Source organism: Saccopteryx bilineata, chromosome 2 (genome assembly GCF_036850765.1).
Source record: "Saccopteryx bilineata isolate mSacBil1 chromosome 2, mSacBil1_pri_phased_curated, whole genome shotgun sequence".
Lineage (NCBI taxonomy): Eukaryota > Metazoa > Chordata > Mammalia > Chiroptera > Emballonuridae > Saccopteryx > Saccopteryx bilineata.
This window is the reverse complement of record NC_089491.1, coordinates 39,215,473-39,232,553: the sequence shown is the minus strand read 5'-3', so window position 1 is coordinate 39,232,553 and position 17,081 is coordinate 39,215,473. Positions and strand designations below refer to the sequence as shown.

Genomic DNA, 17,081 nt, shown 5'->3' with positions numbered 1-17,081 from the left:
GCAAACCTACACCTCCAACCCAGCAGGTACCCCTAGCTGCTGTGAACCCCTCCTGTTGAGGATCTTTCAACTTCCCCTCCTGATGAGTAGCCTTCCTACTCCTACCCCACCCTGCTTTCCCCTCCAGGATGGGCACTGCCCATTATGATATCATCTGGCTTGGTTCCAGCCCTGGGGAGGTGTAGAGGTCCAATTCTTTCCTTACTCCCAGCCTCTTCCTCCCTCAAGCCTCTCAAAAGAGTCCAATTTCCAAGAGTTCAGAGGGCCCCTGGAGATCTTCTAGGCCAGGGGTCGGGAACCTATGGCTCATGAGCCAGATGTGTCTCTTTTGATGGCTGCATCTGGCTTGCAGACAAATCTTTAATAAAAAATTAATAACGTTAAAAATATAAAACATTCTCAAGTATTACAATCCATTCGTTTCCTACCACTCATGTTCATGGTTGCGGGTGGCTGGAGCCAATCACAACTGTCCTCCGGGACAACACCAAATTTTTATTGGATAATGTGTAAGGTACAAGGGTCCGATGTATGGCTCTCACAGAATTACATTTTAAAATATGTGGCGTTCATGGCTCTCTCAGCCAAAAAGATTCCCGAGCCCTGTTCTAGGTCAAGCTTCTTACTTTGATAAAGAGAAGTGGAGGTTCCAAGGGTTCAGTGACTCACTGAGGTCATGCAGCAGCTTGGTGGCAGGCCTAGCCTGGGAACCCATGAGTAGAGTAAATTGTGCATCAGAGGCTGTTTTCTCCCCTTCCCAGTCCACCTGCCCCTTGCCCACACCCCAGGTAGGGAGCTGAGGCTGGCTTGTTTGATGCTTTTAATATCATTATTTGTGTTACACGATACACAATCAAGGATGATGGTCAATACTGCAATGGAAATGTTAAAAAAAATATTATACACGGCTCATGTTTTCCACACACCTTCCTGAAAATAAATTAGTGAGCGCGGAGAAACCTGGCTGGGTGGCAGCCAGAGCTGAGGGCAGAGGGAGTGTTAAGGCAGTATCTACAAGGGGGAAGGGTGGCAGGGGGCAAGCTAAGGCCTGGGTTCCTCCCTTGCATCCTCCCAGACAGGGAAGGAGGAAGCCACATACTCCCTAGACCCAGAAGGTGCTGGCTGCCAGCTTCCTACCTCTCTCCATCACTTGTACACTGCCTCAGTCAGAAGTCCTTGCCTGCCAGGGAACTAAGTATATCCTTGGGGAGGGAGCTTTTCCCTGGTTCCTAGGGCCAGAGGGGCTCAGCAGTGGGCCATAGTCACACAGCAAATCAGCAGCAAAGGCAGCAGTCTAAATGAGCCCTGGTGGGGCCCTGACTGGAAAAGAGGAGGTACCCATGTTTTCAAAGGGTGAGTTAGGAGCCCAGGGTGGTGGTGATAGTAGTAAGAGTCTTGGCTCTAGGGCCCAGATGACAAAGCGTAGGGATCTGACCACAGTGGGAGAGATAGGCACAGATGGGGGCTGGTATGGCCTTGTGGGCCCTGCAGGTATCATCTATGTCCTTGCCTCCCTTTGGCATTTTCTCATCATCTAACCAGAGTCCCTGTACTAGAGGGGTTGGATGAATTGAGGGTAGAGAGCTGCACCTCAGCACTTTGGAGCTGGCAGCCCCTGGGTGTGGTGCAGGGAGAGCTGCTACCCTTCCTAAGCTAGCAGCCTTATTCTCTCCTCTCATTACCCTCTCCTCCTTCCAGCTCCCAGCAATCACATCCAAGGAATGGGCTGTGGGTGGCAGCATGAAAGAATGTGGGGGTATCCATCCTGGCCCTGGGATATGGGGTTTGTGGGGCATAGACCTGAGCAGTCTTAGGCTAACTGTGCTTTTATTTTTCTTCGCATGGGGGCAGGTATATATCGCCCAGTCCCAGAGGAGGGCCTTGATTACCTCCTTCCTCATAACTTTTATCATCAGCTTTCCTGGCATCTTCCCCACCCAGCAACAGCAGTGGAAGCAGCACTACACACATTCTGACTCACAGCCACCCCATATAGCAACATATACTATATATACAAATACACAGTATATACCCACACACACATACACATTCATAGACAGAGTACCTATTTGTATTCCCAAATAGATCTGCATGCATTCGGACATACACATAGAAACCTCCCCCCCTCCTTTTCACACAGACATACAACTCAGGACATCTCTAGATGTACTCAAAGATACACAGAGACCTCCCTATACACCTCCACAGAAATTCTTATGAAAAAATTCCTTCAGAACCTTAAAAATAATTTCAGATGCTGTCATTTTACAGTTGAAGCCCAGGGAATGCAAACAGCTTGTTGAAGACTATAGGGCCAGTGCCAGGGCTAGGACTAGAACCCAGGCTTCTGACTCCAAGGCCAGGGCTCTCAGTTCACTGCACTGCTGAACAGCTTCTCATACTGTTAACAGACCACACAGTCACTTCCTCCCCATCTATGGCAGAAATAGACATCTAGAAAGACAGACCCAATGCAGAGACACAAACATACATCCTGACAGCCTCAGGCACATACATATTCTGCCAAGTTCTCCCTATCATATACATGCAGCCACAGTATTCTTCTAAGCTTGCTTCCTTGAAGATTCTTACTGGGAATAAGAATCTGAAATCTTGGGCTGGAGTGAGACGAGAATGGAGCATTAGAGGCCAACCTTACCTCCTGCTTCCATCCTGGGAAAGAGACCAATGAACAGAAGCCTTTGTATGCGTGCGTGTGTGTGTGTGGGTGTGGGATAGGGGGCAGTTGGCGGAGAGATGCATTGGTTAAAGGCAAGTGAGGACAGATCATACCATCCCAACCATCTCAACTCTGGCCTGTCTCTAAGGCCCACCTTACCCTCAACTCAGAACAAGGAAGGAAGGGGTGAATGGGGCAAAGAGGAAGAGGAAGAAGGCAGTGATCTGATAGGTGGGGGACAATATCCCATTGGGCAACTTTGCCAGGCTTCCCATCTGGAGATGAGGGGAGAAATGCAAACAGGTACATGGATCGGCAGGGAGTATTGGAGGGGGCTCCAAGGTGCTGGGCCCTGTCTCCACTGCCCTGGACCTTTCTCCCTCAGAGCCTCTTTCCTTATTGTGCTGGGGAGTTCATGGCTTGCTGGGTTGGGGCCAAGCCCCTGGCTTTGTGATCCCTCCCTGAACTCATTATTGTTGGCCTCCCTACCCTCCAATTCCCCACTCCGAAACTGGACTGCAGCTTTGTGGAAGGGAACAAGGTGCTGGGCAAAGTCCCCTAAGTAACTGAACAAACAGCTCCTTCCCCTCAGCCCCTGGGGTGGAGAGAGACCCGGTTTTGGTTTCTCCGGCTCCATGAACACACAGAGGTACACGTCCTACCATAGGAGGAAGCAATGACTTTACGAGGTTGGCGGCTGTAGGGGAAGCGGGGCCGGGGGCAGGCAGAGGAGCTGGGGAGGGGTCGGTCCCTGCCCTGTCTAACCTGGCCCTTGGTGGCCCAGCTCCATCCGCTGCGGCGGCCCCGCCCGCTACTGAATGTGGCAGGCAGTGGAGGACGTGGCCTGGCAGCACATGCAGGTGGGGTTCACGGACTTAGGGGGAATGAGGTCCAGGTCCTCATCGTCGGGGATCTCGTCTAACCGGTAGCCATCTTTCAGCAGCTGAATGTTCAAATCTTGGTTGATCTGCTGTAGACAAAGGGGAGAGAGGTTAGACTCAGGGCGATCCAAAGACACTACCAACACTCTGACCGCATTCCCAGGCCTTCTGCTCCCAGATCCTTCCTATCCTCTGTCTTTCCAAAACCCCTGGCTTCACTCCTAATTCAGTACTGGCTTTACTTTCTTTATAGGCACTTCCTTGTGAGCCTCCGCCCCTGACAGACCCCACCCTATTCTAAGGGCAGCTTCCCACCTCGGGTCCTAACCCTGCCCCTATTCAGGCCCATCCCCATAAGGTGTCCCTATTTTTCACATTGCATTCTATTTAAGAGCCCTGTGCCAATCTCGAGCTCAAGCCCCGCCCCTAACCCTGGAATTCCCTAACTTGAGGCCAGAGTCTAACTGCCTCACCTTTTTTCAAACTCATCGCATCCCATTTACACCCCGCCCCCACCCGGGCTCTGCCTAGCTTTGCCCATAGCTCCCCTCAGGTATGATTCGGAATTAGTCCCATCCTTCTCCTAGATGGAGGGGTGTGTCTAGGGTGGGGAGGGTGGGGCCTCACCTCAGCAGAGGAGTAGCCAGAGGAAGAATATCTGGACATGTCAAAGTCATCATCGCTGGCCAAGGAGGGAAGAAGACAGAGGAGAAGTGATTCCCAGAAATTAAATAGAAAACTCCTTTCTCTGAATCAGTCAATATGCCACTCCTCTCCCACACTTTCAAATAAACAGCATGATCTAAATAAAAACTGTTTGTTGTGCAAATGCAGTTTCAAGACAGCTTCCCTAGTCCCCCTCTCTAAGTAAATTGCCACCCTTAACCTCCTTCTGAATAGAGATGTGATTCCTTTCCCCTTAACCTTCCCCTTTTCTATCCTGGCTCCAATCACCCTGGCTTGTTGGGTTTTTCCAAAGTCCAGGTCTAGCCGGGTGACCACTGGATCAGCTGTCCCAGGACAGCAGCAGACTGCACTAGTCCTCTTTTCCTCTCTCTGTTCTTCCCCACCTCCAGGTAAAAAACTCCATTCCCTGGGGACTTTACCCTTGGAGAGCTCCTGGCTATCCAAGGAGTATTCCAATTCTGACAGGACAATAAGTGTGGTTTGTACAGTCCGCTTGTATGTTCACACAGGTTTCTGTGGCTTGCCCAGCTGCCCCAATATCCCCATACACACCTGTCAGTGTCAAGGGCTACCAGTGGCTTCTCGTCTGGGCTCTGGTCAAGCGAGGAATAGCCTTTATTGGGAACGACCAGCCTGGGTGGAGAATGTGGGGGACTGGATTGGCAACTGGAGCACACAAGCCCGCCCCACCATTTCCTTCCCCCCCACCCCCTAGGATCCTGTTGAGATTCTCTCCTCTCAGAGCCTAGGCCTGAGGAAGGAGAGAAGAGGGGAAAACTCAGGACCAGCAGAGATAGATGCTGGTTGGTAGGGTCCAGGTGGGGTGGGTTCTACCTTGTCCGGGCCATGACATTGTTCTTCTTGGGTTGCTGGATGACAGGGCTACCCATACTGCCGTTCTTCAGAGAGCCCTTCCGGGCCAGCTCCCGTTGCTTCTCTGCAGTGGAACATGGGAAGGAAGCTGTGGTCTGCCCCCAGGGCCACCCCACCTTACTGCTTGGGGAAGTCTAGGCTGCACCTAAGTTGGGAAACCCCTAGCTTTTCTAGCAACTGTGGCAGGGATCCCAACTCTAGGCCCTGCTGGTTGGTGGAGACAGTACTTGGCCCTGCACAATCTGAGACAGATAATGAGGGACAACAGGAGGAGGCTGACCCCTGTCTTCTAGGAGCTAAACTCCCACGCGGAGCAGTTAGTGCATGCTTGATACCAGAGAAAGGCTAGAGAGTGAGAGATGGAGCAGAAGGATGAAACAGTCAGGGCTTCCTATAGCTGATACCATGAGATGGAGAGAGCAGGGCATTCTAGGTAGGAAGGATAGTGTATACAAAAGATGCATTTAGAAATGAGTGGCTCGCCTGACTAGGTGGTGGCACAGTGGATAGAGCGTCGAACTGGGATGTGGAGGACCCAGGTTCGAGACCCCGAGGTCACCAGCTTGATTGCAGACTCATCTGGCTTGAGCCAAAAGCTCACCAGCTTGGACCCAAGGTCATGGGCTTGAGCAAGGGGTTACTCCGTCTGCTGAAGGCCCACAGTCAAGGCACATAAGAGAAAGCAATCAATGAACAACTAAGGTGTTGCAACGAAAAACTGATGATTGCCTGACCTGTGGTAGCGCAGTGGATAAAGCATCGACCTGGAAATGCTGAGGTCGCTGGTTCAAAACCCTGGGCTTGCCTGGTCAAGGCGCATATGGGAGTTGATGCTTCCAGCTCCTCCCCCCCCCTGTCTCTGTCTCTCTCTGTCCCTCTCTGTCTCCTCTCTAAAATGAATAAATAAAATAAAAAAATTTAAATAAATAAATAAATAAAATAAAGAAAAACTGATGATTGATGCTTCTCATTTCTCTCCGTTCCTGTCTGTTTGTCTCTATCTATCCCTCTCTCTGACGCTCTCTCTGTCCTTGTAAAAAAAGAAAAGAAAAGAAATGAGTGGCTCTGGCCAATAGGCTCAGTGGATAGAGCATCAGCACAGTGTAGAAACATTCTGGGTTCAATTCTTGGTCAGCACACACAAGAGAAACAACCAACTGCTTCTCTCCTCCTCTCCCTTCTCTCCCTCTTCCCCTCCTGCAGCCAGTGGCTTGATTGTCAGCCCCAGGCACTAAGGAGAGCTTGGTTGATTCCAGCATTGGTGCCAGACAGGGGCTGCTGGGTGGATCCAGGTTGGGGTGCATGTGGGAGTCTGTCTCACTGTTTCCCCTCCTCTCACTAAAAAATAAATAAATAAACAAACAAACAAATAAATAAAGAAGTGAGAATCTGGGTGGAATAGAGGGGTGAAGATGGAGGGAGGACAGACTGAAATAGTAGGATACATTTAGTCAGTCATTTATTTATGGACATCTGTGTCATCTATCCCAGGTCCTGTACTAAGGGCCTGGGGGCTCCCTCTGAGCACAAACTCAGTGCATGACCTTGAGTGCCAGATAGAGGAGTTTGGGCTTAATGTAGAAGGAAATGGAGCAAATAAAGCTTGTGGAGTGGGAGGGGCAGAATGAGGCTGGCAGAGTAAGGGACAAGAAGCTGAGAGATCCCCTCTGGCTATACTTCTGACTCCTGCTAGTCTGAGTTTTCCAAGATTCCAGAGCCTAACAGATTCATGGGGCTGGCCAACAGGTGACCTACTTTCTGGTGTGTGGCACTATTACTAGTAGCCAGTAGCTACCCGGGCCCTAGAGCAGTGGCCCCCAACCTTTTTTGGGCCACGGACTGGTTTAATGTCAGAAAATATTTTCACAGACTGGCCGTTAGGGTAGGACGGATAAATGCACAAAATAAAATTATGCAACCGGTGTAAAAACTGTGGTATTTTTAAATATAATTGTCAAACTTACGAGACAAGCGTCAAGAGTGAGTCTTAAGATGGATGTAACAGAAGGAATCTGGTCATTTTTAAAAAATAAAACATCGTTCAGACTTAAATATAAATAAAATGGAAATAATGTAAGTTATTTATTCTTTCTCTGTGGACTGGTACCAAATGGCCCACAGACTGGTACTGGTCCACAGCCTGGGGGTTGGGGACCGTTGCCCTAGAGGACTCCTGTCTATCCTTTCCTACTCATGTCACTCATGATGTAGGGAAAGGGACGGTTGGTTGGAGAGGAAGGCTAGGGGAAAGCTTTCATGAAATAACCACAAGCTCCTGAGAGAAAGGATGGTTGGGCATTTCCAGCTACTGTGACTCTGGAATTTCCCCTGACTACCCTGTCTCTGAGTCTCTCATCTCCCAGTGGCTGACCTTTTCTCTTTGTCACTGCTCATCTGACTCCTACAGTTTTCCTCCAGCTTGTTTGCAGCAGGCAGCAGTTACCATTACCACTTCAAGGCTCTAGGGGGTGCAATTTGCCTTTAAAACTTCTGATGGTGGGTGGTGGTAATTTTTCCCTTAGTGCAACTGGGACAACGTTGTGCATTTTAATGAGGGGCTTTGGTGGTAATGTAATGGAAAGGGGAAAAAAAGTGTTATTTTAAGAGCATGTTGGAATTGTTTGAAAGTGAAAAAATGCAAACAATAAACTGGCAAAACCAAATTACAGACTAGTATGAAACCATTTAAAAGAATGAAATCATTCGTCTATGTACTGACATTGAAAGGGGCTCCAAGACATTAAGTGGAAAACAAAACAAAAAAAAGTTTCAGAAAATGTGTACAGTATGATACACTTATGTTAAAATACCAAATAAAGCTAAAAAAACCTAAAAAAACTTAGAATGATTATCTTGGGAGAAGAATGTAATGAAGGAGAGGAAAAGAAGTTACACTTGTTAAAATACTTGTATTGTTAAATTAAACAATAATATTTAAAACTTGCTGCAGGCCCTGGCCAGTTGGCTCAGGGGTAGAGTGTCGGCCTGGCATGCAGGAGTCCCGGGTTCGATTCCCGGCCAGGGCACTCAGGAGAAGCGCCTATCTGCTTCCCCACCCCTCCCCCTCTCATTCCTCTCTGTCTCTCTCTTCCCCTCCCGCAGGAGAGGCTCCATTGGAGCAAAGATGGCCCGGGCGCTGGGGATGGCTCCATGGCCTCTGCCTCAGGCGCTGGAATGGCTCTGGTCGCAACAGAGCGACGCCCCAGATGGGCAGAGCATCGCCCCCTGGTGGGCATGCTGGGTGGATCCCGGTTGGGCGTATGCGGGAGTCTGTCTGACTGCCTCTCCGTTTCCAACTTCAGAAAAATACAACAACAACAAAAAAGAACAGAACTCTGTGAGAAGGAGTCCTGGTAGCTTCAGTGGGAGAAGGTTTTAGAATAGAAGGGTAGGGGCTCTTAGGACTGCTGAGGGGTCCATGATGTGGTGAGCAGCTGGAGCCTGAGGAGAAAGGGATGGCAGAAGAGTTTTGAAGGATAGTGATGACCTGTATTTAATTGTAACCTCTTTCCTGGATATACTGGGATGTAATTTCTCTTCATGAAGCCAAATTTTTTAGTAAAAGTCTATTATATAAAGCAGCCTTGGGTGAGTAAAACTTTGATCCCTGAAAGGAGAGGGGCAGTGCTCAGCTCAGGGTGAAGTGAGAACAGCAGCTGCAGGAGCTATGGGTGGTGGCTGGGAGCCAGGTGACTTCAAAGAGCAGGCTGTAGCATAAATTCACTTCAGAGTGGACATAAGAAAAACCCCAAGGGAAAGGTAACCCTGGAAAGGGGGAAAGATATTTTAGTTTACTAAAAAAACTAAGGAAAAGCTCCCAAAACAGAAGTGAATCAAGCCCTGAGATCTCCAGATAGGCTGAGGAAGGAATGGGGAGAGGAGCTCAGCTTCTAGACTTTGGAATCCTCATTCCTTTCTACCTCAGATATAGGAGCTGACACCCTACCTCTAATACAGCTTCTTCTTAACCCCTTTCAGTATTTAATGTGACTTCCAACCCTCTCTCTGGGGTTCCAAGCTTTTTATCCCAGAAGCTATTGCCTGGAATAACTGGAGCCTTTCTGGCATCAGAGATGCCTCCTAGAGTTCTGGGTCCTGCAGAGAACTGTAACTTCCCTTTTTGCCTTGCAGGAAATAAGGTGCCTGGCAGTGCCAATGATTTGGTGGCTTGAGTCTTGGAATCATTTAGCCTGAGTTGGTTTCTTGCTGGCACCTCATTGCAGACCTGGCCCAGAGCATCTTGTCCACTCCCCACATCTCTCTTACCCCCCTGGACCCACTCACCCAGCTTTACCTGGAGTGGGGATGGTTTGTAATTCATGACTACTGACTCACCCTCCCGGGCATCACAGTCTCCGTCTGAGATGGAGGCGGCAGCTGGGTCCTGGCAGGGAGAAAGCAGACAGACAGAGAGTTATTAGGAAGTGAACACAGGGGGCTGCTCTCAGCCCTGAAGCTGGCCTTCCCACCTGTCCTTTGGGCCTCTGAGGGCATTTGCCTCTGGTAGCAGGTAGGAGATTCAGGGAGGGAGAGGCAGACCTGTTAACCTTGAGAAGAAGACTCTCAACTAGGTAGAACAGCCAAAGATCTTGGCCTCACCTACACTCACTTGGGTGTCTATCTTCAAAGTCCTGTGTAATCCAGCCTTCCCTGGAAAGCCTACCACAATTCTTTAAACCCACAGGACTCCTTCCTCCAACCTCCCATACTAGTTTGCCTACTCCTGAGAGCCCTTCCTGTGTACTTGTTTGGAAAGGCCTTTCTAGGTTCCTGTGGGTTTGAGTCTGCATTAAGGTCAGAGTAGGTGCTCCCTAAGACAGGCCTTCACTCTTCCTCTGCTTCTCTTGCACTGGACAGGGTCCTTCACAGGATTCAGAGAACTGACTTGCCAAGCCAGGCTGCAGCCACTGGACAAAAAAGAATTCTCATGAGGACTTCTCTGTTTCACAGGTGAGTCCTAAAGAGTGTCTTCTGGGAAAGCCTGAAAGGTTGGTTGGGTATGGTAGGTGAGAAGACAGATAATGATCAGCTGGTGGCCAGTTAGTCCTGTGCTGCTTACTCATTAATCTAGCCTCATTATTCCCTCCAAAACACCACAAACCTCTGATACGAGATTTGGGGCCCTGGCCCACCCTGCCTCAGTCGGTTGGAAGGAGCTGGAGTCATTCATATTCTCCATGAAAAACTGATGACCTATTGATATGAGTGCTGCCATCCAAGATGTCTGCCTAAGACCACAGAGTCTAAGGACTGCAGAGTGGATCCAAGACTGTGTTTGTTCTGCCTCTGGGGATGCAGAGAGCAGACAGATGGGCAGGTAGAATGCTCCAGAACTGGCCCCGCAGTCAGGCTTAGAGATCTGAGTGGCTGCTGGTGACTCAGCAAGGGAAGGATATATAACCATTGTGGTAGCTTCTGCTCCCTTTAGAATGAGGCAGTAGAAATGAAAACATGCTTGCCACTAAGGGGAAAGGGAAAACTCTAGAATGTTTGGGAGGTAAATCCCACTGTAGTTTGCAACTTCCTGAGGACAGAAACTGGGCTTCTTGTTCTTTGCTCTGACCCCCAACCCTTAGCTGTGGTTGAGGCAGACAGAGCAGGAAGCTCTGCTCAGAAAAGGTTAGGTGCTGCAGTGGCTGCATCTCAGATGATTCCCTTCCTTCTTTCCTTCCTTCCTTCCTTCCTTCCTTCCTTCCTTCCTTCCTTCCTTCCTTCCTTCCTTCCTTCCTACCTACCTACAATTTTATTTATTGATTTTAGAGAGAAGAGAGAGAGAGAGAGAGAGAGAAAGGTGGTTGGGAAGGAGCAAGAAGCATCAACTTGTAGTAGTTGCTTCTTGTATGTGCCTTGACCAGGCAAGCCCAGGTTTTTGAACTAGTGACCTCAGCACTGCAGCCCAACGCTTTATCTACTGTACCACCCCACGTCAGGCCACAAACCTTTCAATCCTTCATCTTTTGTTTCCCTGGCTCAGCTCCTCCTCGGGAGACTTCTTACTAACAGCACCTATCCTGTAGCCTTGGAGAAACAGACCTCTAGTGGCTCTTACATGCCTGTCTGCAGCCAAAACAGCCGCACAGGTGCTACCTGTAAGGAAGCATAGAGACCGACAGCTGGGCTCTGGTTTTCCTATAGGGAGGGCTCACTCCCAAGCAGCCTGAGTGGGGCTTCTCAAAGGGCAAAACCATAAAGATACCTGTGGGAACCTACCAAGGAAGCATTGACACATTTACAATTTCCTTAGTCACATTATTTTTTCTGTAGCATTTGTCACGTCATACATACCACATGGTTTCCTTCACTGGCTTTTGGGACACGCATTTCTGTCTCATCCCACAGCCCTTTGTTTCCTCTGCAGGATCCTGACTTCAGTCCTCCTCTCTCTCTTTGGGAAACCCTTATGTCTCCTACAGTTTGGATTAACATGTTTACTTGTGACTTCTTTTTGAAAAATTTTATTGAATTTATTGAGGTGACATTAATAATTATACAGGCTTCAAGTGCACAATCCTACAAAACATCATCTGGATATTGCACTGTGTATTCACCACGTCAATTTAAGTCTCCCTCCATCACCATCTATCCTACTGGTGAGTTCTAAATCTATGGTCTCCCAATCATGCATCTCCTCCATAACCCTCCACGCCATCTATCCCATGAGAGTGTTATGCCTTACCGTCCCTTCCCTGGCCTGACTTTTAAAACACAAGCCCTCAAACATGTAGGGTTAACTTTTCCTTTCTGGTACAGATGAATTCATCAGTTTCTTCTCTCAGGCTGGAGGTAGTTGGCAGCAATAGTAACACTGGATGAAGACTGCAGAAATGACAGGGCCTGACTGGGGGTTGGGAAGCTATTGAGCAACTCTGGTCACAGGGACACACATGTGGTCCTCAAGGCCACTGGGCAGGTCCTGGTGTCATTTGATCGCTGGGTGAAACTGCTAGTCCCTTTAGGTCATGAGCCAGGGTGTAAAGTCCTAAACTGAGGGGTCACATGCAAAGCCCACCATTCAGCACTTCCCTGTCACTGTCCATAATAGAAGGCCATCTTAGTGGCAAGAACAAAGATCTCTGGCACTGTGCCTCCAACTCCAGCCTCTACTGTGGGCTTCCTGTATGTCTTTCCTGAGAAACGCAGCCAATGCACTATGATCATCACGTGGAAATGTAATCAGGGAGATTAAATGTGAAATATTCATGAATATAAGTATCAGAGAGGAATCCAAGTAGAAGGAAGCATCTGGATCCAAGAAATCAGAGAGAATTTAAAATGCCTCCCAAGGACATCTGACAGGAGTTAGATCCGGGAACTAGAGTGGGGATTAGCAAGATTATTAATAAACACTCAGCAGAGACAGATATTGAAATTCATCTCTAATAGCAACCCATGTTTCTGTAACCCTTGAAATTCTCCACTGACTATAGAAATGATTAACAGCCCTGTCTTACTGTTTCTGGACAGGACATGTAGGCTAATGGCCAGTGCAGAGCCAATATAACTAGAAGAAGGCAAAAGTGCCAGAAGAGGCCCTGGCCAGTTAGCTCAGTGGTAGAGTGTCGGCCTGGCGTGCAGAAGTCCTGGGTTCGATTCCCGGCCAGGGCACACAGGTGAAGCGCCCATCTGCTTCTCCACCACTCCCCCTCTCTTTCCTCTCTGTCTCTCTCTTCCCCTCCAGCAGCCGAGGCTCCATTGGAGCAAGGATGGCCCGGGTGCTGGGGATGGCTCCTTGGCCTCTGCCCCAGGCGCTAGAGTGGCTCTGGTCGCAACAGAGTGACGCTCCGGAGGGGCAGAGCATCGCCCCCTGGTGGGCAGAGCGTCGCCCCTGGTGGGCGTGCTGGGTGGATCCCGGTCGGGCGCATGCGGAGTCTGTCTGACTATCTCTCCCTGTTTCCAGCTTCAGAAAAAAAAAAAAAAAAAAAAAGTGCCAGAAGAATCCTTAGATTTAGTCCAGTCCAGTAATTTTCATTAAGCTGTGTTTCCTGAACCCTGTGCTTTGGGAGGGGCTGAGTGCAAGAAGGGAACAGTAGGAGGGTGTCTGGCTTCTCTTAAACCAGAATAGATTTACTTTTATTTCATTTATATAGCCTTTCCATAAAATTTTGATTGGAGAAAGGGTTATGTTGCTTAAAAAAAAAAAAGGAGGTAAGCCTGACCAGGCAGTGGCGCAGTGGATAAAGCATCAGACTGGGACGCAGAGGACCCGGGTTCAAAGCCCTGAGGTCACCAGCTTGAGCACGGGCTCATCTTGCTTCAGTGTGGGGTCATGGGCTTAAGCGTGGGGATCATAGACATGACCTCATGGTTACTGGCTTGAGACCAGAGGTCACTGGCTTGAAGCCCAAGGTTGCTGGCTTAAGCCCAAGGTCATTGGCTTGAGCAAGGGGTCACTCGCTCTGCTATAGCCCCCCGGTTAAGGCACATATGAGAAAGCAATCAATGAACAACTAAGGAGCCGCAACAAAGAATTGATGCTTCTTATCTCTCTCCCTTCCTATCTGTCTGTCCCTCTCTCTGTCTCTGTCACACACACACACACACACACACACACAAAAAGTAAATATCCATTAATTTAATCCAACCTGGTCTTTTAAAAATGTTTTATTATAGAGATTATTAAACTTATACAACAGTAGAGAAAACAATATAGTGAGATCCTGGGTAACTATTACAGTACCAGCTTCAATAAATATCAGTTTATCAACCTATTCTTTTCATAGATCCCAGCACCTCCATTTACTAGCTGTGTGATCTGGCCTTCAGTTTCCTCATCTTTACAATGGAACTAATACTGTCTCTGCAGGTAGTTTAGTTGGTTAGAACATCATCTCAACAAGCAGGGATTGCGGTGCAGGTTCAACCTCTGGTCAGGGCATGTGTGTGTGTCAACCAATGACAGAATGAATAAGTGGAACAACAAGTCAATGTTTCTCTCTCTTACTCTCTCTCTTTCTTTCTGTCTCTGTCTTCCTTCTCCTCTCTGTAAAAATCAATAAATTAACAAAATTAAATGGAACTAATCTAATATCTATGTCAAAGGTTCTTGTGAGGTTAAAAAAATTAGTTAATATATGTAGCACTTAGAATAGTACTTAGTACAGTACATACTGAGCACTATATCTGTGTTAGATATAAAGATATTATTATTGGTATAGGTTCCATGACCCCCACACAGTCATAGACAGTGTGCCCTAGGAATGACTGGCCCACAGCTGCAACTACACAGGTTGAGGTCTGGCTTATAAGGGGGGTATCTGTGGAAAAGGGGTTCACTCCAAAGGGTGAAGAGGGGCCTGACCAAGGAGACATTCTGACTCCTCTCTCCTTACTCCACTATGAGGCAATTTTCCCTCAATTATTTAACAATGGCAGGCTTGGGGCTCATAACAATAAATAGAAATAGGCCCATCATTAAGGAACTCCCAGTAATTACCAATAAAGATAACAAGAACCATAGAAAAGTGGAGAGAAAGTGACAAAGTAAGAGTGATCAAAGAAAACTTCACAAAGGAAGCCACTTTAAAAGATCTCAAAACATTAGTTTACCAGTTAGCTTCAGAGGAAGGAGAAAGGACATTCAGAAACATCTGCAAAGGCTTGGAAGCATAGAACTAGCATTGCATAGTCAAGGAAAAGACAGTATTTTTGTTATAGTTGAAACGTAGAAGGTGTGATGAAAAGTTGCAGAAAATAAAGTCATGGGGTAAGGAGGGCTCAGATGGTGGTGGAAGATGGGTCTTGATTTTGTTCTTTACTCAGAAGATAGTGGGGAACCAATGAAGCCTTAGGCAGGAGAGTAACATGATCTGATTTGAAATGTAAAAGGACCCTCTGATAGCCTTATAGAAGATGGATGGCAGGGGAATAGGCTGGAGGTAAGGATAATTATTATAGGAAACTATTGCAACAGTGCCAGCAAAAGATGGCAGGGACCTGCACTAAGCAGAAGCAGAAGCTAAAAGAACAGAAAGGAGGATGTTAAAGAGGGTAGAACTGGCAGACTTTAGAGATAAAATGTAGAAGGAGGAGTCCAGACATTCCTAGTTTTCTGCCTGGAGTAATTGGGAAAGGAGGACCAATTAGTAAGACAGACAATGAAGGAGAAGGTGCAGCTACACTGCCAGGAAAAACCAGATGAGTTCAGTTTGGGACATGGTGAGTTTTAAAGTGTCTTTTGGACACCCAGATGATATCACTAGTCAGTTGCATTTGAGGTTTGGGATCTCAGAAAAGAGGTATGGGCTGGCAGTGAATGAAGCCACAGAGAATAAGAAGAGAGATGGGAGAGAGTGATGCAAGACAAGAACCAAGTATGGGACCCCTGGGCACATTCACCTTTAGAGAATGAGTAGAAAAAGGAGACCCAACAGAAGCAGAAAGACTGGATGTAGAAAAAGATCTAGGAAGCCATTTAAGTATTCAAGATGGGAGAGATCAACACTGTCAAATAAACAAATGGATCTATAAGATAAAGACAATATTTAGAAACAAAAAAGTCATAGGTGGCCTCAACAAGCACAGTTTTTAAAAATTTTTATTTATTCACTTTTGGAGAGGGGGGAAAGAGAGAGAGAGACAAAAAGAGAGAGAGTGAGAAAGAGGGGAAGAAGCAGGAAGCATCCACTCACAGTAGTTGTCAGCAAGCACAGTTTTAATTGAAGGGTAGGAATAGAACCCAGATTACAAGGAGATTTAGGAGGAAATAGGAAATAAGGAAGTAGAAATGGAACACAAACTATTCTTTCAAGGAGCCAAACTGAGAAGTAAAGAAATAACAATGAATAACAGCCAGAGGAAGCTTTTGAGCTGAAGGATTTCTTTGGAGCTAGGGAACACCACTATGCTAGAATGAGGGGAAGGAAGCTGGGTAAAAAAGATGTTTGATGAGAAATGGTCTTTGAAGAATCAAGAGGAGATGGAACCAGAATCTTGGACCAGAGGAGAAAGGCTCCTTGCCAAAATGGAAGGAAGGTGAAGATGGGTGGTGGTAGGGGGTGCATATAACATGGAGGCAGAAAGATGGGTGGAAAGTTAAGGGAGTTCATTCCTAGAAGCCTCGTTAGGTAAAGGACGAAGTTGAATATTACAGGCATGGGAAAAGAGGGATCCTTGGTGGCTGGCCAGGAGTGGAAGGAGATCAGACCAGCTGGGCTCTTAGTTACAAATTCTCTTTACCCACCCTTGCTCTTATCGCCAGTAGCTCTCCGTGGTGCTGAACAATTCAGCCTTTGTCTTGTGGACTACCGATGGATGATTCAGGGTAGACACATGATTCAATTTTAGCTTTCCCGTAGGAAAGACAACCTTTGTCCTAACCTCCAGGCACTAATTCTCAGGGTGATGTAAATTGAAATGGATTTAGAATGAGGAATGCAGAAGCAGAGTGCTTGTACAAACATTATCTAACATTTCTTTGCTGAACACACATTAATTTTCCTCTAGTTTTTGGAGGGAATTGGCAGAGTCAGTTCTGAGTTGTAAAATACTGAAAGGCTACTTCTAGAATAAAGTCATATCTATACCCTGTTCAGTTCCCCTGGGTAAAAGCAGGAAGCAGGACAGACCTAGAGCAGGAACAGGGCCAGGAAGACAGTGCTCATAAGAAAATAGGAAAGCAGGGAAGAGAGTTCAGACCACTCTGTGACAGGTGAGTGCAGCATGATATGGTACCAAAGGCCAATTTTGTTTCTGTCACAATTTTTCCAGAGGTCATTTCAGAAACTACCTGGAGCTGTGGTCCCCTGTTCAGGGTTATGCCACTCTCCCAAAATATCTTTTGACAATAGATGGGGATAAGCATGTTTAGGTATCATATTTTAGAGGGATATACAATAAATATCTTTGTGTCCAATGTCTATGGCTGGCTTAATCTCCTGCCCAAGAATATTCAGTAGCAATCTAGGCATTGGTTAGGCCACTCCACTCTCCTGCAGATGGCTGTTCATTCAGCCTCTAAGGCA

General features: G+C 47.5%; 1 protein-coding gene across 2 annotated transcripts in view; it reads right to left on the bottom strand.

The window, feature by feature from the left end:
* Nucleotides 1-806: 806 nt before the first annotated feature.
* Nucleotides 807-17,081, bottom strand: part of FAM219A (family with sequence similarity 219 member A) — a 52,904-nt gene continuing 36,629 nt past the window's right edge. The window contains exons 2-6 of one of the 2 annotated variants that reach the window (XM_066256883.1): nucleotides 9,457-9,505; nucleotides 5,083-5,185; nucleotides 4,801-4,881; nucleotides 4,189-4,243; nucleotides 807-3,647 (exon numbers count right to left, since the gene is read on the bottom strand). In XM_066256883.1, coding sequence (XP_066112980.1) covers nucleotides 3,492-3,647; nucleotides 4,189-4,243; nucleotides 4,801-4,881; nucleotides 5,083-5,185; nucleotides 9,457-9,505 — 444 coding nt within the window. In that variant the 3' untranslated portion in view covers nucleotides 807-3,491. Of the gene's footprint in view, nucleotides 3,651-4,188; nucleotides 4,244-4,800; nucleotides 4,882-5,082; nucleotides 5,186-9,456; nucleotides 9,506-17,081 lie in introns of both variants that reach the window. The other variant, XM_066256882.1, reaches the window with a different exon arrangement.